Genomic DNA, 23,081 nt, shown 5'->3' on the forward strand with positions numbered 1-23,081 from the left:
CCATTTGACTGAAGTACAGTAGGCCTACTTGAGTAGATTAGCAACCCCACCTTTTACTTCTAATGGAGTATTTTCAGGCCATAGGATTTGTACTTTTACTTGTAATGGGGTATTTTTAAGACCGTAGTATTTGTACTTTTACTGAAGTACAAGATTGTGGTACTTCTTCCACCTCAGTTACTGTTTGTGTGAGGAAGAGAAACACGGAGCAACACTCTTGTACAGATTGAAATCGATTGAAACCCGTAAAAGCACGGAACCGGTTTCCGGACATTCCCGAACCCTTCCGAAGACAAACCTCCCCTCTTCCTCCCTCCTCTCCCTCCTCCCCTTCACGCCTAATGTTGCTGTACCTCCAACCCTCCCCCCCGTATCAGAGGAGTAGAAACAACAAGCCGCCATTTTGTTTGTGCGGACAGACCGTCAGAAACAGGAGGAGATAACCGAGAGGAAGGAGCGACTCTCCGGCTACCGACGGCCAGCCACACCGGGAAGGAAAGAAAGAGTGGAGAAAACCTGTCCGTGTTTCTAAGAGAGAGAAAGCACCACCGTGGAGGGAAACCGAGTCGGTGATATATATATATATGTATGCATGAGAAGGAAATACTCCAAATCCAAGGAAGGGGGTGTTTTGCGGAGCGGAGACAGAGAGGAGAGGCGGAAGAGCGCAATATATCTTATTATAAGGAGGAAAAAAAACTGCGAAAAAAGGGAAAACATGAAAATTCACTATGTGTCCGTCGCGGAGGAAGGAAAGAGTCCGCATAGACAATTATATAAATAAATTGCTGCCGGGCAGAAGGGAGAGGTGGAAAGAAAGACGGGTTTAAAGAGAAGGGGGAAAATTGCCAGGATCAACACGAAGGGGGGGCATTTCTCCATCACAAAGAGTAAATGAGAGGATTTTTTGCTCAGTGCAAAATATTTTAAAGCTAGGTGTCAACACCGATCTGAATCTTTCCGCTTCCGAAATAGCCATATTTTTTTTTTTTTTTTGCGACCAATCGTCATTTTTTAAATTCACATTTTCGCCTGTCGCGCAAGCTGTGCTCCGGTTTATTTTTTCTCTTCACTTGCATCCTATAAAGCAGTGAGTGACAGCACATTTTTGGGGAATATTTATCTTTTTATTTTTTATTTCAAGTGCTAAAAACCAAGGGAAACCCAGAGGAGGAAACCTCTTGTGGAGCACAAGATAAGTAACCTCTGCAAAAATAAAAAACTAATTGGATCAATCTGACTGCCCGCTGATTGCCAATTAGACGCTGTGATTGCCCACAAGAAGTCCAAGAACTACATTCAGCATCAGGATCGATTGCACGGTGCTTTTTCTGACAAGATTTTCTATTTTGCCAACCCTGCTGCTCTGCAAGAGGAAAAAGGGGGTTGCAACAACCAAACGTGCAATACGAGTTCCTGACCCAGTGCCTTGCGTGGTCAAACACTAAGTGCACATTTTTTTTGTCAGCATGCACATGCAAAAGAAAAGGCATGCATGGACATCTGCTATATATTCTCCTATCTGAGTAACTGCACGTGTGGGACTTTCTTTCTGCAGAACTGTTATAGTATTTATTCAGTTTCTGTTAAGCCAATGCAAGATTCTCAGTATTGTACTGAGTACTTCTTTAAACTGTATTAGAGAGCTACTTCTACTCTGCACAATTAAGTGAGATGTCTGGTCAGGTGAAAGAAATAGTAAATGCAACCGTGGATCTCATAACTGTTGCATGAGGAAAACGGCCTGCAGAAGTTAACCCTCCTGGTTTGTGTTTTTTGGATCTTGCTTATCTTTTTTTCCGTGCCCTGATCGAGACTCCCCATTTCAGAGCTGAAATTACAGGCTTTCTCCGGCCGACTATGGCGGAAAGGACTGAAAGCAGCACGGAGGACGGATCTTGGGACAGTTTTTGTGTCGCAGAAGAGGCTACATGAGGTTGTCAGAGGGGCCGCACACGCTTGCCTTTTTCGCCGACTCCACCTTCCCACCTCCTCCTGTTGAAATCAGTGAAGAAACAGAATCTCCGAAAGGGGAGGGGGACTGATAGCTGCAGAGAGGAATAAACCGAGAGGGTGAGGAAAGAGTTCAACATTGCTCTCTTCTCCCCTACCGTCCCCCCAAGCGGTGGGGGAACGACCATTTCTTAAAGGGAAAAGGAGACGCAAATTAAAAGGAAATACGTTTGCCCCTCCGTGGATCTACAGCTTTTTTTTTTTTAATTCGACAAAAATATGGCCGATAATGTCCTGGAGTCCGGCCCGCCTTCAGCCAAGAGGCCCAAGCTGTCCTCTCCAGCCCTCTCCGTGTCTGCCAGTGATGGAAACGGTAAATATAGGCATGCATTAACTTAGCTTCAGATAAAATATGAAATAGCTCCCAATGTGTGTTCATTAATGTGTTTGGAGTCCCTGCAGAGTTACTCTGCAACTTGGTCTGACACAGAGCTGCTCAAGAATTAATGCTTTTAAATGCACATTTATTTGTAGCTTTGTTGATAAAAAAGCTAGACTGTGAGATTTTTTTGTAAAAAAAGAAAAGGAGCAACTTTCCTGCAGGCATGTTTTGATGCGTTAGCCTCAACATGCTAGCTAACTAGCCACTAACTATTAGACCAAACAATGGAAGAGCAGAGTCACCCTAGTTGGATTCAAGTTGTCTTACTACTTTTGAAAGTTGATTTATTTGAAACATAAGAGCACACACTCACTAAACAGGATGCGTTATATTGTCTACCTAAAGGTAGAAACACAGCAACGTTTCCTGAATTAGCTTTAGGAGAAAGTAACGGTTACTGAGCTAGCTAGCTAACTAGCTGGAGGTAACATATAAAACAGCTCAAACTGTGTGTTAATTTAGGATCGGTCTGTTGAGTCCCTGCAGAGTTACAAAGCAACTTAACGGACACAGCCGCTCCAGAACTTTTACTTTATTTATGTGTAGAAAAAGGCTAAACTGAGAGTTTGGTTTGTGAAAAAGAAAAGGAGCAACTTTCCTGCAGGGGTGTTTTGATGCGTTAGCTTCAACATGCTAACTAACTAGCCACCAACTATTAGACCCATCTCCAAACAATGGAAGAGCAGAGTCACCCCAGTCTGCCTCAAGTTGTCTTACTACTTTTAAAAGTTGATTAATTTGAAAACACGAGAGCACATACTCCTCATTAAACACCAGGCGTTATAGTTTATCCATTAAAGTAGTAACACAGCACCGTTTCCTGAATTAGCTTTGGGAGAAAGTAACGGTTACCGAGCTAGCTAAGCTAACTAGCCACCGGCTCAGCTGAGCTCGAAGCTAGCAAAGAAAATAAGTGGTTTTTCACCAACAAACCCTCATTCTGTTCAATAAGACTCATTTTCTGTGCGAGCCAATACTTTATATAGTGGAAATAAACCCGTTTGTGGTGAGAAATGTCGTGTGCTTCACGTGTTGTTAGCCGCTGCTCTGTTTTTAGCGAACAATTGTCGTAGCTATTGTTCGTCACAAAGTTGCGCAAAGCGTTGTTTCCCAGCCGATTAAACAGCAGTGTGTACATGTTTTACTTTTTGAAGCTTTTAAATGAAAGGGGGAACTCGATGTGCCGTCTTCGAAACATTTCCTTTCATGTGTTTTTGTTCAAAGGCTTTTCTCAATTGTAGTCAACCGACGAAGCCCATTCTTGTTCATCCTCCATTGTTTGACTCACTGCACGTTGACTCGGCGCTGCACTTTCTACATTTACTCTTCAAAACGATTTAACTGTTAAATACGGTTCCCTTTTGTTAGGAATTCAACTTTAATTGAAAACTAATTCATTTCTACACATTGAAGCAGAAGCTGTACACGTATGGCTTCCTCTTGTTGCATGCATTTGTGACGAGACATGCATGATAATTTAGATATGTCTTTGGTTTAGTCGCTTTCTGTAAAGTAGAAAAAAAAGAAAAGTATATCATTAAATACAGAGGTGATACATGTAGTCGGATATTGTACTAAAGTAAAATTAGAAATACCACAGAATAGGAATATTCTGTTTAAAGTAAAAGTAAGGTATTGTAACGTCCGAGGTGTTAAGGCTTCAACAGTATTGGCATCTAAATATACTTGACCAAAAGCAAAGGTACTGCATAATGGCACATTTAAGCACAATATATATTTTAAATTATTAGATTATAATTATTGATTCAATAATCACTTCAATGTTGTACTTTGTAAAAGTGGGGTTTACTTGATACTGGGTAGCTTATCCTATGATGGCAAATATACATAAATTAGTGGATTTAAATTGTGTATTTATAATCTAAATGTGCAAAGTATATAAATCTGTAAAAATTATTGTAGTGGAGTAAAACATTTGCCTACAAAATTGGTAGAGTAAAAGTATAAAGTAGGATACCATGAAAGTAAAAGTAACTTACTTTTGTACTTGAGTAAATGTACTTCCACCACTGAACAAGACACAGAATTGCATGAAGACGTAGGTAGTATTTCTGCTTTTGTTTATTACACTTTATTTCAACTTTGCAATACACACTCGCAAAGTAAGTTATGTACATTTCAAGTTTGAAACATGTGACATTTCCTTAAGTATCTAGGCCCTAATGCTGTAAATTCTCTAAATGCATGAGGTCAACAACTCAAATGCATGCTAAAAGTCATCATACATGCAATAAAACTAAACATGCAGGTTATGTTTTAACCTGGCGTTTCACTATCAAAGTAGAGCTATCACTGGATTTCTTTCTTCTGCTGGATGAAACGTCTACTAAGAAAAATGTGTATCATTTTTATATATTTCGTCAAACGTTCCCATTTGCTGTTCAGTGGAAATGACTTCTGACACTTTTCTGTTTAATGCTCTTGCACAACATGACTGTAGATCCAATGCACACACCTACCTAGGTACTGTAATGTTTACTCTCTGCGGCTTCCCACCCCGACCCTACTGCGTTCACTCTCCATGTTTGGCACCCCATCAAACCACAAGCTGATGCCCGGGAGAGAAATCAAGGCTTTGAGCGGAAGCTAAATCTGCACTGGCTGTCCAGCTATGGGCTACAAATGAAATGGTTTTCAAAATAATTGTCAGCGTTTTACTTCACTCAAATTAAGTTGGGTTTAAAAAATGTATGCAGTGCAAATCCTACATTTCCTGAGCTGTGTGAACCTTATTTTTTTCTAGTTTTTAAAGTTTATTTTCTTTTGTGCTTAGATTTCGGTTCACTTTTCGACCTGGAGCACGACCTCCCCGATGAGCTCATCAACTCGTCGGACTTGGGGCTGACTAACGGAGGGGATGTCAGTCAACTCCACACCAGCCTTGGCAGTCTCGGAGGAGGACTGGGTTTGGGCGGTCATGATGCTGCTGCCAAACACAAACAGCTGTCGGAGCTGTTGCGTGCAGGAGCACCCGCACAGCAGGGGGGCCCCACATCCAACAGCACAGGACCCGGGGCCTCCATGGGGATGATGGGGGGTGTCTCCCCTGGTGGACCTCAAGGCATGCCCCCCCAGGGACAGCAGCCTGGATTAATGCAGCAAGTTGGGATGGGTGGAGGGGTGACAGCTCTCAATCGGGCAGCTGCCATGATGAATGCCCAGAAGAGCAACACTGGACAGCAGCAAGGCCTGATGGGGGGGCAGGTGATGAACGGCTCGCCAAGAATGGGTTACCCTGGCAATGGGAGCATGGGTAACAATAGTAATTTGTTGGCGGAAACCCTGCAGCAGGGCGGGCAGCAAATGGGACCCGGGGGTCAGGCAGGGATGAGACCGCAGCAACCCGGAGCATTGAACAAGGTAAGCACACATTGCAAATGTTAAGTTCTGGTTCAAACTTAAACTGAGTTTAAAATGTTTTAAATGCCGGCCTCAACAGATTATGGTTTTGTTTTGGTGCACTGCTGAAAACCTACATGTATTTTTTTTTTAAAAAGAAAAATGCTCTTTTACATTTGAAATGTGCCATTAACAAGAGTCAATTCTAAAGGATTGTAATTGTAATGTATTTTATTTTGACAACATTTACAAAATAGGAATTACAAATATTGGTCAATATCTCATAACTCCAACATGGCCAATTGGGACGAGTGGGAGCATGCATTTTGTAGGTTTCTGGCTGTTTTGAGTTTATCTACATGTTTAATTTAACTTATTATAAGTTACTTGAGCATCAGCTAAATTCAATGTTATTAAGTATTATCTGGTACAATCAACTAAACTATACATTTATACGTAATATATTGAAAAAGTAGCAAAACTATGGACATGTCGTGGTTCTTGATGGCTTTCTTGAGTTTGGTCAAATAAATGAAAACTGATGATGATGATGATGATGATGATGATAAATTCCCTCTAAAAGCCATTTACTCATGTGAAGCTGTAGTAGAACCTGTAGTAGAACCTGTAGTAGAACCTGTAGTAGAACCTGTAGTAGAACCTGTAGTAAACAGTAGAGTGTGTGGTTGCTTGTTGGACTCTACTCTGCTTCACTGCTCTGTGGTATCAATGGTTAACCTCCTCTATGTGCCACAGGATAGTTTGATTGAAGGTGCGAAGACAATACACCAAACCACTATACACCAATAATTCAGCCAAACTAGTAGCATAACTCTTTGGTGGTGCGCCGGCAAGCACCGGATTTTTTAAAACTAATGTCCTGTAGTTAACTTAAGCATGTAAAGTAAGTGTTATCCATGTTCAAAGCTGAGGAGATTGTGCAGTTGATTCTGTATAAATTATGAGCTGTAGTTACAGTTGGTGGAAATCCAACGGTAGGTGTTACTAATAATGATTCCTGTCTTGACTCAAATCTCAAGTTCTTTGTAGTTCAAATGTATTTGCTGTTTTAAAATAAGGAAAAGTTTGGGCATATACGGAAGTAGCTGGAAAAATGTAAGCTGGATCTTACACCATAGATGGTAACATTTTTCTGAACCATAAAGAGTGGCATTTACATTGTAACTGTACTACTATTAATTCATTGTGGAGATTAAAGTAAGGTCAAGGCAAAGGGGAATTAATAGTGTCACTCATTATGAAGGAATATTTACCTGTAGTCCCTGTAAAGTAATTCCAAGAAGTATCCTTTGCACTGCCGCAGCAATTTAAAAACAGTTTTAAAGTGATAGTTGTTAACGAATGTAAGAACACATTGTAAAACTTCGCTTATTTCATCTTTGAAAATGAAATATCACTTGACTTGCTACTTAAATAATGCTTTAAAGGTCGTCAAAGTAATTTATTTGATCTCTAAATGATCCATTCTCTTCTCCTCTTTCTCATTTCTCTTTGTCCCCCTCTCTTCTCTCTCCAGATGAATATGATGGCCAACGCGGGCCCCTATGGCGGTCCGTACGGCCAGGCTGGCCAGGGGCTTCCTGGAGCAGGGCTGGGCCCTCAGCTCCAGAATAAGGCGGGGATGCCAAACAATATGGCCGCCCAGTTCAACATGGACAAGAAGGCACCGCCGGGTCAAGGCATGCCTGGGATGGTAAGATCAGTTTCTGCTTAATTAGAAATGTATATTATGTTAAAGGTCACCTATTATGCAAAATCCACTTCATGTCTCTTCTACATCAACATGTGTCCCCTCTGTGTAAAGAGACTCTGAAAGTTTGAGGAAAAAAGATTCTCTCTCTTTTTGTCCTGATCCATTTATATAAAAACCTGTCTGAAAATGAGCTGATCAGATTTTGGCCACTTTATGATGTCATAACGATTTTTGGGTTGTGTAACCATTAGCCAATCACCAACTAAGGTACCCCCCCCCCCCCCCCCCCAACCTTATCACCTGAATCTCCTCCTAGAGCACCATTGTGTTCTTTTTAACCAAATCTCTCTCAGAGGGGCGTGGGGAGGGGCTCCTTATTTTCATCTAAAGTAACAGACAGAGGGGATTATGGGTAATGTTGCAATGATCTGTTTGGTGTTTGGAGCCAAACTCTTTAGAGACATGTTCTGTATCTGAGACCTATAATATATTGATAAAGAACAGTGTAATAGGGGACCTTTACATTCAAACTGAAGTCTCTCAAATTGTATAAATTAAAACCTAATCAGTCTCAAGTCTTTTAACTGCGTCTCTAAAGCATCATCCAGTTATCACTAGTCCATGCGGCGGAAAGTTCCTGGTTAAGGGATTAGTTTGGTGACTTTCTGTCTAAAGTAGTCTAAAACCAATAATGAGTTGATCTCTAGAATATTTGCTTTTATATGGGCTGACTGTGTAAACAGTGTTTATAATCCTGTGTGGAGGTGTGTTCAGCCGTCGTCAAAATTCAAAGTGGAAATCACAAGACTTAAAGAAAACAGAAAATAATAATTGTAATTATTTGTAATGCCATATATCCGCACAGCCTCAGGATTTTAATACAAGTCAAGGTGAACATCCTCTGTTGCACCTGGCTTGTGTTGATAACTTTCTGTATAGTATTGTCCTTCTCTGTGACTCATGTGCCCTTGACTGCCTCCCATCTATGTCATGCACTACTCTGCTTGTGTTTTGAATTTCACTTTCTATCTGTATTACGTCCCTTTGAGGATGGCTTTGACCACTTTAGTCCTTTGTTTTGGGTCCCTTCATGTATTTACTAGCAGCTAAAACCTCACATCTTTTTTGACAAGCTCCTAGTCCATGCAAAGGGTTCCTGAGTCCTCTGCGTAGATACATGGGCATCACGACTGTTGTCTTGTCTGGGGTTATAGTGAAGAATTAGATGAAATTAGCACTGCAATAATCTTATCTGCCTCAGAGAAATTAAACCGCCTTTTGAAGTGAGATTAATGAAATGGCGCAGAAGTCCGAATGTCCCTGTCAGATGGCAGCGAGTCACTGAAGGTTATTAGCACCCTGTTCAGTTCTGTAAACTCAACATGAAGGTACCACGTGTCTCTGGAAAGGATGCCGGTTTGTTGGTTTCCTGGATTCAAACTTTTCTCCTGTATGCTCCGTCGCATGCATTTTCTCACATTTATGTATTTGTTTATTTCACACATGGCAGTTATTTTAAAACAAAACATGTACACTTTACAACACTTTACAAAACATGTACACTTTACAAAACATGTATACTTTACAAAACATGTACACTTTACAAAACATGTACACTTTACAAAACATGTACACTTATACTGGTTGATTTTTTTTTTATAGTGCATGGTGGAAAGGAGCAGGGAGAAGAAAATCTTACAATTACAACACGTAAAATAAAGGCAATGTTCTTTCAGTCGCAGTAGCTTACAAATACTGAAACACAAAACCAGAACACAATCAACAGTCAACTTCGTACTGTCTAATTACGCTTTCTTTATACATTTTCTTAAACATAAACATTTTCCTACAGCCCTTTTTTAAATCATTCGGCAAAGAATTCCACTTCTTTACGCCAAACTACAGAGTCACACATTCAATCAATCAATCAATCAATGTTTATTTATATAGCCCAATATCACAAATGTTACATTTGTCTCAGTGGACTTCACAGTTTGTACAGAATATCAGTATGACAATACGACACCCTCTGTCCTTAGACCCTCACATCGTACAAGGAAAAACTTCCAGAGAAAACCCCACAGTTTAAAGGGAAAAATGGGAGAAACCTCAGGGAGAGCAACAGAGGAGGGATCCCTCTCCCAGGACGGACAGACGTGCAATAGATGCCGTGTGTAAATTGAAAAGATAATACATTTGCAACATAGGTAGTCCAAATGTTTTGAAATGCATGTGTGTATAATAAGAAGATGAATCCACGAGGATATCCATCCAGGACTTATGATCCAGGACCGCAGCCACGTCTCAAGATCCAGGACTCGCAATCCATGACACAGGACCGCAGGATCATCCATGACTCCGGATCCCGGCGTATATAGACACCAAAAAGAAAGACATTTGGGGAAGCTGGGTTAATCGGAACATGAGAGTACACAGGTATAGACAGAGAGAAGGAAGAAGTAAGATGTCCCCCGACAAACTAAGCCTATATCAGCAAAACTAGGGGCTGAATCTAATCAGCCCTAACTATAAGCTTTATCAAAAAGGAAAGTCTTAAGCGCACTCTTAAAAACGGATAGGGTGTCTGCCGTCCGAACACAAACTGGAAGCTGATTCCACAAAAGTGGAGCTTGATAAGAAAAGGCTCTGGCTCCCATTGTACTTTTAGAGACTCTAGGAACAACCAACAACCCTGCATTCTTGGAACGCAATGCCCTAGTAGGACAATAGGGTATAATGAGTTCTTTAAGGTAAGATGGCGCCTGCCCATTAAGGGCTTTGTAGGCGAGAAGAAGAATTTTAAATTCTATCCTGTGTTCTATAGGGAGCCAGTGTAAGGCAGCCAGAACAGGAGTAATGTGGTCCCTTTTCCTAACTCTGGTTAGTACACGAGCTGCAGCATTTTGAATCAGCTGAAGCGACTTGACTGACTTCTTGGTACACCCTGATAATAAGGAGTTACAATAATCCAGCCTTGAAGTAACAAATGCATGGACTAGTTTCTCTGCATCGTTTTGAGGCAAGATATGCCTGATTTTTGCAATGTTACGTAGATGGAAGTAGGCGGTCCTTGAAATTGATTTTATGTGGGCGTTAAAGGATAAATCCTGATCAAATATAACACCAAGATTCCTTACAGTCTCACTGGAGGCCAAATTAATGCCATCCATAGTTAATATATCTTTAGATAATTTGTTTCGTAGATTCTTCGGGCCAAGTACAATAACTTCAGTTTTGGTCGTGTTTAACATCAAAAAATTTAAGGTCATCCACGTTTTTAAGTCCTTGAGGCAGTCTTGAATTTTATTTAGATGATTAATTTCATCAGGCTTGATTGATAAATATAGTTGAGTATCATCCGCATAACAATGAAAGTTTACAGAATGATTCCTTATAATATTGCCTAATGGAAGCATATATAGGGTGAACAAAATAGGTCCAAGCACTGAGCCCTGTGGCACTCCATGGCTAACTTTGGTTTGCATGGAAGATTCATCGTTGACACGTACAAACTGAGAGCGTTCAGATAGATAAGACCTAAACCAGCCTAAAGCAGTTCCCTGTATGCCAACTAAGTGCTCTAGTCTTTGCAATAGGATATCATGGTCGATAGTATCAAATGCAGCACTAAGATCGAGTAAGACAAGAATAGAGACAAGTCCCTTGTCAGAGGCTATTAGAATGTCATTTGTGACTTTAACCAGAGCTGTCTCTGTGCTATGTTGTGTTCTAAAGCCAGACTGAAAATCTTCAAATAAATCATAGTTTCTTAAGTAATCACACAGCTGTTTTGCGACTGCTTTCTCAAGAATTTTTGAGAGGAACGGAAGATTAGAAATAGGTCTATAGTTGGCTAAAACCTCTGGATCGAGGTTGTGCTTTTTAAGAAGCGGTTTTATCACTGCTACTTTGAATGATTTTGGAACATAGCCTGATAATAAAGACATATTCATAATATTTAATAAAGAAGTGCTAATTAATGGAAAAACTTCTTTTAACAGCTTAGTTGGAATCGGGTCTAAGATACACGTTGATGGTTTAGAAGAGAGAATCATTGAATTTAATTGTTCAAGGTTTATGGCTGAAAAGCATTCTAGTTTACTATCTAGTGTAATATTATTAGAACTTACGTTTCCGGGAGCTGTTGATAACACTATACTGGTCAAAGGCAAGAGGTCATTGATTTTGTTTCTAAGAGTAACAATTTTATCGTTAAAAAAGCACATAAAATCATTACTACTGAGTGCTATGGGAATAGAAGGCTCAGTCGAGCTGTGGCTCTCTGTCAGCCTGGCTACAGTGCTGAAAAGAAATCTTGTATTATTCTTATTCTCATCTATTAATGAAGAGTAGTATGCTGCTCTCGCTTTACGCAGTGCTTTCTTATATTCATTGAGAGTAATATGCCAAATTAAACGAGATTCTTCAAGTTTAGTGGAACGCCATATCCTTTCAAGTTGTCTCGACTTTTGCTTTATTTTGCGGGTTTCGGCATTATGCCATGGAGCTAATCTATGTTGTTTTATTTTCTTCTTTTTCAAAGGAGCAACAGAGTCTAATTTTATTCGCAGCGCATCTGTAGCACTATCAACAACATGATCAATTTGGGGGGGTGTACATTTTGTATAAGTTTCCTCCCCTACATGCAGACATGCTATCGAGTTAAGTATTGGTGGAATCTCTTCCTTAAATTTGGCTATAGCACTAACAGATAGGTTTCTGCTGCAGGAGCTTTTGGCTAATGCTTTGTAGTCTAGTAACAGTACTTCAAAAGTTACTAAGAAATGGTCGGATAAAGCAGGATTATGCGGTTCGACTAATAGTTGCTCAATTTCAATACCATAAGTCAGAACAAGGTCAAGAGTGTGATTATAGCAGTGGGTTGGTTTATTTACACTCTGACAGAAACCAACAGAATCTAATATAGAATTAAATGCAACAGTAAGGCTATTTTTATCATCGTCAACATGAATATTAAAGTCACCTACGATAATTACTTTATCTGTTTTAAGTACCAAAGCTGATAAAAACTCAGAGAATTCTGATAAGAATTCTGAATAAGGACCTGGTGCACGGTACACTGTAACAAATAAGATTGGCTGCAAAGTTTTCCAGGTCGGATGCGTAAGACTGAAAATGAGGCTTTCAAAGGAGGTATAATTTAATTTTTGTTTAGTATTGATAAGTAAACTTGAGTCAAAGATTGCTGCAACTCCACCTCCTCGGCCCGTGCCTCGGGCAATATGAGTATTGATATGGCTGGGTGGAGTGGCCTCATTTATGCTGACATATTCTTCATGTCTCAACCAAGTTTCAGTGAGACAGCATATATCAATATTATAATCTGATATTAAATCATTTACCAGTATTGCTTTAGATGCTAGAGATCTTATGTTTAAGAGACCACATTTAATCTTCCTGTTTTGTTGCACTGTAGTAGTTGTTACATTTACTTTTATTAGGTTATTATGTATGACACCTCTATTAGGTTTTACCTTAAATTGTCCTTGGGCAGACACACACACCGTTAATATTGGGTATTTTATTGGGGTCGGGATTCCTATGGATGACTGCCTAGGAGAGAGCGCAGAGAAGCGTGTAAGACTGCGACTCTGCCTCCTGGTCTCAACTCCAGTTTGTCATGGATTAAGTCCACAGAGCCCTGAAATGTTTGCCGAAATGAGATTTGCACCTTCCAAAGTAGGATGAATGCCGTCTCTCTTAATCAGACCAGGTTTTCCCCAGAAGGCTGTCCAATTATTCACGAAGCCCACATTGTTTGCTGGGCACCACCAAGACAACCAGCGCTGAAATGATGACATGCGGCTATACATGTCATCATTGATCAGATTGGGGAGGGGACCAGAGAAGATTACGGTGTCCGACATTGTTTTAGCATAACTACACACCGACGCCACATTAAGTTTGGTGCATTCTGATTGGCGTAAACGAACATCATTACCACCGACGTGAATAACAATCCTACTGTATTTACGTTTATTTTTAGCCAGCAGTTTAAGATGCGCCTCAACGTCGCCCGCTCTGGCCCCCGGAATGCATGTGACTGTGGAGGCATCGGTCTCTAAATTCACGTGTCTCATAATAGAGCTACCAATAACCAGAGTTGGCTTCTCAGCGGGTGTCTCGCTGAGTGGGGAATATCTGTTAGATACGTGAACGGGTTGGTGGGGACCTGCGGGTTTCGCGTTATGCCCCTTCTGAACAGTCACCCATTCTCCCTGCTGCTCGGGAGTTGCCGGGGGACGGCTAAGAGGAGCTACCTTTTGCCGGTCCGCACCGGCTAACATGGGCTTTACTGTAGCTGAGTTATTTTCTAAGATGCGGAGCCGGGCTTCTATGGCTATGATTCCCGCCTCCAACCTAACAACTATACTACATTTAACACATGTATCGGTACCAGTAAAGGAGGTAGGGGAGTAACCAAACATGAGACAGTTAGAGCAGGAAATAGCACCCGAGGGTGGGGAAAGAGCCATGGCTAGCTATCAAGCTAAAGTAGCTACCGTTAGCAAACCCGAAAAGAGTGTAGGCAACTGTGGAGTTACAGTCGCTAAGAGAAGGAGAGTTTGTGAGTGCTTAAGCTGTAGTAACGTGTGATTACAACGTCAGGCAGTTGCCGTGATCAAGAGTTTTAAAACGATCGATTAAGTTAAGATAACAAGCTATCAGCAACAGAACAGGCACACGGGATACCCGGAGATGACAACAACAACCGGAAGTTACAACATGCTTACCGCAATAGTGGTCCGTGTAGAAACAGCTGTATTGAGCTCAGGGCTTTGGAACAGAGATGGTCACACATCTGCTTTCAAAATGAAGCAACCATCACAAAACCCACCTTTCCCCACGATAAGAAAGGTAATCTGCTCCCGATCCTCTCTCCGCAGGCGTCTCAGCAGTCCGGAGCGGTGGGTGGTGTATCCGTCGGAGGAGTAGCAGCGGTGGGAGGCCCCCAGGTCGGGCTCAGTGCCGTAGGGGCCGGTCCCGGCGCAGCGCCCCCTACCGCAGACCCTGAGAAACGGAAGCTGATCCAACAGCAGCTGGTCCTCCTACTCCACGCGCACAAGTGCCAGCGCAGGGAGCAGGCGAACGGGGAAGTGAGGCAGTGCAACCTGCCCCACTGCCGCACCATGAAGAACGTGCTCAACCACATGACTCACTGCCAGGCTGGCAAGTCCTGCCAGGGTGAGTCCTTTGAATTATGATGATTGCTGCTTTGACGGCTGTGTGGTTTGTATCAAACACTGAGGGCAGCGTTTAAAGTCGTCATGTATCTGCAATTCATTTTTGTTCCTTTTGCTTGAGAGTTGTTTATGTCCCTCTTGGTTTCTCGTCGTCTCAAAATGAGTTATTCGATCTTTACTCTCTCTCGTCTGGATGTAGTTTCACTGAGTGACTCGTACAGTAACTTTCTCATTCTCTGGCTTCTCTTTCTACTGAATCTTCTCCCTTTCTCTTATCGTCTTTATTCCTCCTCCTCCTCCACTGTCACATGTTTCTCATATCACTTATTCTCCCTCCCTTTTCATGACTCTTCCTTATTTCTGAAACTGATCTCCTTTTCTCTCCCCCCCCCCCCCCCCCCCGCAGTGGCTCACTGTGCCTCATCCAGACAGATCATCTCTCATTGGAAGAATTGCACACGACATGACTGTCCTGTTTGCCTGCCGCTGAAAAATGCTGGAGACAAGAGGAATCAGCAGTGTGAGTGTTCCTCACTCTCTGTGTGTGTGTGTGTGTGTGTGTGTGTGTGTGCCCTTTGGAAAATATGTAAACCAACGATTAATACAAATTAAAAAGTGTGCATTAAAATATATGCAGCAAAGTATTTGTCCACAGATGCTCATCCTCTGTCCCCTCTTTCTCCTCTCAGCTCTAGTAAACAGTGCCGGGGTGGGTCTGGTGAACTCTTTAGGTTCAGGGGTTCCCGGTGGACAGTCCAACTCTCCCAACCTGAACCCCCCCAACCAGATCGACCCCAGCTCCATCGAGAGAGCCTACGCTGCCCTCGGCCTCACGTACCAGGGGAACCAGATCCCCCAGCCGTCGCAGGGCAGCATGTCCAACCAGGGCCAGTCGGGGATGAGGAACCTCAACTCCATGGGTTAGTTTCTAATACAATTGTCCACATCACATTTTTAGGTTTATCACTGAGAAAATATTATTTGTATTCTTGATCTTCTGTCAGCAAGCTATGCCATAGAAAACATAAATGCAAAGGGCCACTGAACAGATGTTTGAGAGCTTTAAAAGGCATTTCCTGTTTGTTTTTATAAGATGATTGGACTCCCTTAAGTGTCGTCACAGCACATATGTGTGTCTCTTAAAGGCAGAATAAGAAACATTCAATAGACTCGTAGATAATCCCTCTAAATCATCACATGACCAACTAGAAATGTGTTTGTTGTTACCCTGCTGTCTTTTGCCTGCATGTTCTTATATTAAATGACATGTTATTTAGCTGAGGCTTTGATTCAAAGCAACTGGCATACACTTCAAAACCGTAGACATGCTTACAGAGAAATCTAGGGTAAAGTATCTTGTCCAAGGACACTTCCACATGTTGACTGCCGGGAATGATATCAAATCCCTGACCCTCTGATTGTTAGACTGCCATTTATTCCCTCAGTCACAGCTTTTCAGTACATTCCCGTGTCAACCACTATACAAACTTAAAGACCAGGTGCCCAAATGGTGGACAGTGACACAGGACTGGCGTAACTGAGATCAGACAAAGCTTGTTCCAAAACAAGAGTTAATCATTTTCCACCATAACGCAGTCGGGGCCTGCTTATAGTGTCGTACTAAAAATCACGTCCTTCAAACTCTATAATAACAACTCTTTCACTCTTTCCAGGTGGAAACTCTATGGGAGTGAATGGTGGAGTGGGGGTGCAATCCCCCAACCAGTCGAGTCTACTGCCGAACTCCCTGCTGCATGGCAGCATGAGTGCACAGAAGTAGGACCATTTTTATATTTCTTATATTGGACATTAACAAAGACAAACTGTTCTGTTTTGGATGAAATCTCACTCCTTCCTTTCCTTCTTGTCTGTAATTGTTCTAGTTTGATGAGTGATAGTTTGGCGACCCTGAGCTCGATGCCCATGGCGACCCCCCCCTCTGCTCCCGGCATGAGGAAGTCTTGGCATGAAGACATCACACAGGACCTCCGAAACCACCTCGTCCACAAGCTGTGAGTATGCGCCCTCAGGATATCTCATTCGAGCCGGGAAGTAAAGAAATCAAATGTTGGAAAAACAGCAAGGGGTAAAAATACAGTAGTAGCAGTATGTGCAGGTGTAGTACAATAAATACTGATAGTGAGAAAAAAAATATACTTAGTTTAAAAGCTAGAATATGTATAAATACTGTATTTTCACTGAGGATCCCAGATGCACAGCATAGACAGTGGTATTGGATAATATTCAGCACCTGGTGTCATCCTCTTGCCTCAAGTTAATTGTATCTGTGTGTCCTTCTTGTTTGTGCATGTGTGAGAGTAGTGTGCAGGCAATCTTCCCCACTCCTGATCCGGCCGCCCTGAAGGACCGGCGGATGGAGAACCTGGTGGCGTACGCTCGGAAAGTCGAGGGGGACATGTACGAGTCGGCCAACAGCCGGGTAAGAAACCAACACACACCGAGAGTATCAGTATCAGAATACTTTATTTATCCTAGGTGGAAATGGGTTTTGTGACCGTTGTTCCATTTTATAATAAAATAAAATGATTGATATGAACATAGGAAGTTCATGTTTTAAATCTGCAATAAAGGATAAAGTATTTATATAAACATAAGAAATTAAAGTAAACATTTGCTGTAAAAGGATATGATTATTAGTATGTATATAAATATTAGAAGTTAATGTCAAAATGTATAATAAAGGGATTGGTACAATAAGACTACCATTTTAAAGGGTTTACGAATAGTTTGTAATTCATTTATTAATTAGGTTGTGAACACTTTATACATCATTAATAAGCTTTTATAAGACATGAGATAAACAGGGCAACTGTGACCGGTTGCTTGCCAAATAGTGAGAATTACACATATGATGTTTGTCAATCTTAAAAAATAATTTCCATGTCAAAAAAGTCACAGTTTGTCATAAAACTGTTGAAATATAAGATATGAAAAATACGCAGCTAGAAAGACTACGAATCCCGGTCCCGCATGCTGGCTCTTACGGAACCGACTAACTCCCCTTGTGTGTATGTACAGCTCTCAACATGCCCAGACTTGTAGTGATTTTCACCTCTTTTAATACTTTTCGCCTCATTCTGAAAGAAAGAGGTGAAATGTTCCAACGTGACGGCCGTCTCGGTGTGTGGTGCGAGACGGGAGATGTAGTTCATTGAGCGGTTTCACACAAAACAAAGTGTTACCACAGTTTTATGATATATTTTTATTTTTTCTTTCTTGCAAAATTATCATTTAAATTGACAAACATCATATGTGTAATTCGTGGCACAATTCAAACGGGATCCAAAGATAATCTTTCTCTCTCCATTGACTTCAATACATACTTTTTCCGAAATTAGGTCCCATGGAGCTCCCCCGGAAAGGGAGGGACTTCGCCTCTCTATAAGGCTTAGCCATCTTGCCAAATAGTGAGCCTGTGTTGATGTATACAAACTATGTTAGAACTGGTTTATAAATGGTTCTTAATGATTAATAAAGTGTTTACTACCTAATTCATAACCTAATTATAAACCCTTTATGAATCCTTTATAAGGGTAGTCTTATTGTAAAGTGGTACCGAGGGATTTTAAAATAATTGAATCCAAATATTTATTTAAATATAGAAGAAAAAAATTGTTGTAAAAATGAATTATGCAAACATTTATGTTGAAGTAAAAATGTGCACATTGTATAATATATCAAATCAATACAAATGTGTATATTACAATGCATGGAGTGGCATTAATACAGATTTGAATGCCAAACTGCAAACGGTTTGTGTCAATCCCTCTCAGTTTGTAATCCTGTTGAATCCATCAGTTTCCAGTAGAGAAAGTATAAGTATTAATGTATGCACTGTTGCGATTAAACCAAGTAACCGCCTCTGTCCCGGCTGGTGCTTCTTTTTCTAGGCGGAGTACTACCATCTGCTGGCAGAGAAAATCTACAAAATCCAAAAGGAGCTGGAGGAGAAGAGGAGGACGCGACTCCAGAAGCAAGGCATGATGCCCGGCATCCCCTCCCCTGGCCTACCACAGGTGCCCCCCAGCATGGGACAGCCCCCCAGCATGGGTCAGCCCCCCAGCATGGGACAGGCCTCTATTGCTCCTGGACAATCACCAAGTAAGTAGACATTTTGTTTTAACCTCCTTCACACCCTTCTATGTGCATGTAGAAACAATTGAATGCATCCACACCAGACTGCAAATAATAGAAACACATTTGACTGCTTAGCTTTTAGATTTCAGTAATATTCATAATAATTGGCACAGAAACATGTTTAGTGTTAAAGTAGAATAAAAGAACAAGCAAACAGTTTTCCCATACGCTAAAATATATAATACTTAAAGTAACATCCTGATAGCAATGAATACATTAAATGCTTTGACAATAAATACATAAAAAAATGTCATCTGTGGAAGCCGTGGTACTGTAAAAAGCACGACCAATCATCTGAGCCGGCCCGGCTAAAGTAACTGGATGGCCTACCTGCCTGTCAGCCTTCCATCTGTGCACAAACTCATCTCGTGCCCTCATTGGTCATGTGCGCGTTCATGTGTGTTGGAGGAGGGGCTCTGTGAGGAAGTCTGAAGGAAGGGGAAGATTGTTTCCGGTTGTGTATTTTCAAATTCTAGCGCACTCGAGCTGGTTTCTCCATACTTACCTACCCTACCTTTAAGGACAAAGAAAGCCAACTGTATATCCATTACTAATCCAGCATTACCTTGAATTAGTAAAGGTACACGTTTTTCCACATGCATTCAGGGTGAACGTAAGATCTGAAAATGTAAGAAAAGTCTTGATCAATTGAAGTAAAAACTTACACAACTCTTGCAGCAAAACAATAATTATAATTGTATGTTTACCGAAGCAGTAGCATGCTTTCCCAAGCGTCTGAATTGTCTGAACAAGTGCTGTTCATGCAGAAGTGTGTTGAACAGTCAGCGTTAGAGAAAGTACTTGTTTAGACATGTGAGATCTAGATTATAGTGCATGCGTTGAGTGACACCGTGTGAAACAAGTTTTCTTCAACAGCCTGAATCATTTATATAGTTCTTGGAAGTATTTCTCACCCTTTTTAAACTTATTTTAGTCACTTATGGTTTTACTAGTATTCAGTAATCCTGATTTATGATCCCTGTAACTCTTCTCTCCGTCAGATGGTCCTCACGCCGATCCGTCCATGGTCCGACCAGCTGGACCCAATCAGATGGTCAACAGGATGCAGAGTCCAGGAGGTACGTCTAGTATTTGTAAATTATGTTATTAGAAAGGCAACCAGACTGTTTTCAACAAGGAGGTCAGATCCAAGGCTAATACAAATAGAAATTCATGAATAGTGTATCGGACAGGCTTTGTGCTGCGGAAGAGGAGGTTTTAAAGCAATCCTAGTTAATAATTAGAGAATAAGAAACAAATAACCATGTAAGTTTACTGAAGAAGAAACCAGACCAATTAAGGACAAAGCTTCTGTTGTACATACACTTTTGACCTTTTTGACATTTGGCATAAAAAGGGACCATATTTCTGTTCTCCTTGCCTTTTTTAATTTTGCCATAAATCATTTCTGTTCTCCTTCTCTTCTAGGAATGAACCAGTTTAGTCAGATGGGGATGCAGTCGATGGGTCAGAGGTCTCCTCTGCATGCTCCAATGAACCAGGTTGGCACCACTGTCATCTCTTTTACACACATTTCTGGGGTTATATGAATGTAATGCATTAAAGGGATTTTCCAAATATACTTGGTTTTCCCAATGTTGCTCAACCTCCAGAACCACAATAACAGTTCTTTCTATGGCTGTTATCATGACATATTTATCCGAGACTTCACTCACCCCTTGCTGTCTCCTTTGCAGATGGGTATGGGAGCACCAAGGATGGGTCAGCCCAACGCCTCACAATTACAGAACCAGTACCTCCCTCCGGGTCAGTTCCCCGGCTCCAGCCCCGGACACGGCTCCGGTCCCGGACACGGCTCCGGCCCCGGACACGGCTCCGGCCCCGCCGGCATGAACCAGCAGGGAGCGCAGACTGCTGTGCCACAGGTAACATTCAGAGACAGTCTCAGGACCTTGTAAAGATGATTACAAGAAGTGGGGACTTTGGACTTTGCAAAGGCAGACAGAGCATGTGATGAAATGAAAACCACGCATTTCTTAGGTGACATGTGGCAAAGTTAGGCCCCTCCTCTCAAGCAGTTTGCAAGAATTGATTGATAGTGATGAAAACTGTATAATTAACAGCCTTCAGGATTTTGGCACATCATTTATGCTGTTAGTCGGATTAGGATACAAAAACTACCATCAATTATAGAAAAAACATTCAAAAGTAAAAAATAACTGATAAAGAATAAGAACGATGTAGAGTTGTGTTTAGTTTGAAAGAACACACGTTTTTTAACCTCCCCTCTTCCTCTGGACAGCAGAACCAGATGTCCACGCCGCCGTCCCTCCCGGTCAGCAGCCCTGCAGCTCAGTCTGCCTCCTCTGCTCCGGGCTCCGCGGCCCCCGCAGGCTCCAGTGGTTCTGGTGGATCTGGACCTCTATCCAACCTGCCTCCATCCTCCACCCCCAACCAGCCCAACTCCTACCCTCACTGCCCCCCCATCAGAACAAACTCCCCGTCGCCGGCACGCAGCTTAACGCCTCAACCGCATCAGACGCCCCCAACGTTACCTCGATCTCAGACGCCACAGCCACAGACCCCCAGCACACCCCAGCAACACCAACAACAACAACAACAGCAACAACAACAACAGCAGCAGCTACAGCAACAACAGCATCAACAACAACAGCAGCAACAACAGCTACAACAACAGCATCAACAACAACAGCAACAACAGCATCAACAACAACAACAGCAGCAGCAGCAGCAACAACAACAACAGCAGCAGCAGCAACAACAACAGCAGCAACAACAACAACAACAACAGCAGCAGCAGCAGCAGCAACAACAACAACAACAGCAACAACAACAACAACAGCCAACGGGCAATTCTGTGAACTCTGAGAAAGCCAATCCGCTTCAGCAGCCGGGGGGCCCGCCCTCCTCAGGACCTCCAGCAGGGCGACCTGCTTCGGTGCCTCCCCAGAATGCAAATGTGCCAATACAGCGTCCTCAGACCCCGGTGAGTAGATCACTTCTTTCCAAACAACCCAAACGTTTTATTCGGAAACCTCCCTGAAGCCCGGCGGATGCTCTTATCAGAAGGGTCTTAGAAAGCACTCTACGATGTTGAAAGGAGAAATCTGGGGTTCAGTATTTTGCCCCGTGACACTTTGACATTTGATGTTGACTGCAGGGACCATGGATCCAACCGCTGATCCTCTGATTGGTGCCCAACATTTAAACCCTGATCCGCAGCTGCTTCTAGCTTTACGCTCGCTGTGCTAAAAATGTAAATAAAAAGCTATAAACAAACATAAGTTAAAGTAAGAATGTGCACAAAAGAAACAAATGTATTAAAAAGTTAAAGTTAGCTAAAATTGTTCTTTCTAAAAAAGTGACGTGTGCTTCTGTAGATTCTCCCGTCCCATTTCTAAACCGCTCTCCATCTCTGTGTTTTCCCCGCAGCTCTCGCCGAAGCCTTCTCTGACCGCAGAGTCTCAGGTCTCCACTCCGGGCTCCGTCAGCAGCAGCGCCGACACCAGCTCTCAGCTCACCCTGAACGAGGGCTCCGCTCCCAGCCAGGAAGACGTGAAGATGGAGGTGAAGAAGCAGGAGGAGGACGACGAGGGGGCTGATACCGAAGGAGAGGGCAAGGGGAAGATGGGGAAGGGTCAACGAGACATAAAGACAGAGGAAAAACCAGAGGTGAGATTGTCTTCGTCAAACTAAAGTGTTGAAATGATATCTACATTTCCATAAAATCCCCCCTCTGACACTTGAATTCTCCCCTAAGATAAAGAAAGAGAAGACGTCAGGAGACGGGTGTAAAGGCGAGCAGATGGAAACGTCTTCATTCTCGGCATCGTCGACACCATCGACGGGCGAAGACAAGAAGCCGGAGGTGAAGAAGGAGCCCAAAGAGGAAGAGGACGGTTCAAACAGTGGATCCCCAGCCAGCGAGAAGAGCAAAAAGAAAAGTAAGTTTGGACCCGATCAGCCACCGTAACCTGCACATTAATGAGAAGCCAAAATGTTGACTGGTGAAAATTCTATTAATAACAAAAGGTAGAAGTTTAACTATGAGTGTTTCCTGTAAAGGTCTCTTTTGACACGTGAATTTGTGTCGTTGACCAATAGCAAGCTGTCCTCATCGTGCTGACATGTCAGGTAACGTGAAGCTGGAGAATCCAATATGGAGGAAGGAAGCTATCATAGTTTTTTTTTAACTGGTTGCACCATAAACATTTATTAAACCCCATATGTTGGTGTTATAACTGCTCCTGAAAACGCTAAGGTTATG

The 23,081-nt window shown here is 42.1% G+C and overlaps 1 protein-coding gene across 9 annotated transcripts in view; it reads left to right on the forward strand.

Moving 5' to 3' along the window:
* The first annotated feature begins 390 nt into the window (after positions 1 to 390).
* ep300b (EP300 lysine acetyltransferase b) overlaps positions 391 to 23,081 on the forward strand; it is a 45,874-nt gene continuing 23,183 nt past the window's right edge. For 2 of the 9 annotated variants that reach the window (XM_079644386.1, XM_079644390.1), the window contains exons 1-17: positions 391 to 2,326; positions 5,190 to 5,776; positions 7,293 to 7,469; positions 14,378 to 14,675; positions 15,081 to 15,194; positions 15,364 to 15,594; positions 16,348 to 16,450; positions 16,558 to 16,686; positions 16,976 to 17,114; positions 18,586 to 18,796; positions 19,834 to 19,911; positions 20,261 to 20,334; positions 20,530 to 20,718; positions 21,096 to 21,800; positions 22,247 to 22,486; positions 22,575 to 22,758; positions 22,919 to 22,948. In XM_079644386.1, the coding sequence (XP_079500512.1) occupies positions 2,233 to 2,326; positions 5,190 to 5,776; positions 7,293 to 7,469; positions 14,378 to 14,675; positions 15,081 to 15,194; positions 15,364 to 15,594; positions 16,348 to 16,450; positions 16,558 to 16,686; positions 16,976 to 17,114; positions 18,586 to 18,796; positions 19,834 to 19,911; positions 20,261 to 20,334; positions 20,530 to 20,718; positions 21,096 to 21,800; positions 22,247 to 22,486; positions 22,575 to 22,758; positions 22,919 to 22,948 (3,583 nt within the window). In that variant the 5' untranslated portion in view covers positions 391 to 2,232. The remainder of the gene's footprint in view (positions 2,327 to 5,189; positions 5,777 to 7,292; positions 7,470 to 14,377; positions 14,676 to 15,080; positions 15,195 to 15,363; positions 15,595 to 16,347; positions 16,451 to 16,557; positions 16,687 to 16,975; positions 17,115 to 18,585; positions 18,797 to 19,833; positions 19,912 to 20,260; positions 20,335 to 20,529; positions 20,719 to 21,095; positions 21,801 to 22,246; positions 22,487 to 22,574; positions 22,759 to 22,918; positions 22,949 to 23,081) is intronic. The other 7 variants (XM_079644387.1, XM_079644388.1, XM_079644389.1 and 4 more) reach the window with 7 other exon arrangements.

This window comes from Notothenia rossii, assembly GCF_949606895.1.
Source record: "Notothenia rossii genome assembly, chromosome: 8".
NCBI classification, from domain to species: domain Eukaryota; kingdom Metazoa; phylum Chordata; class Actinopteri; order Perciformes; family Nototheniidae; genus Notothenia; species Notothenia rossii.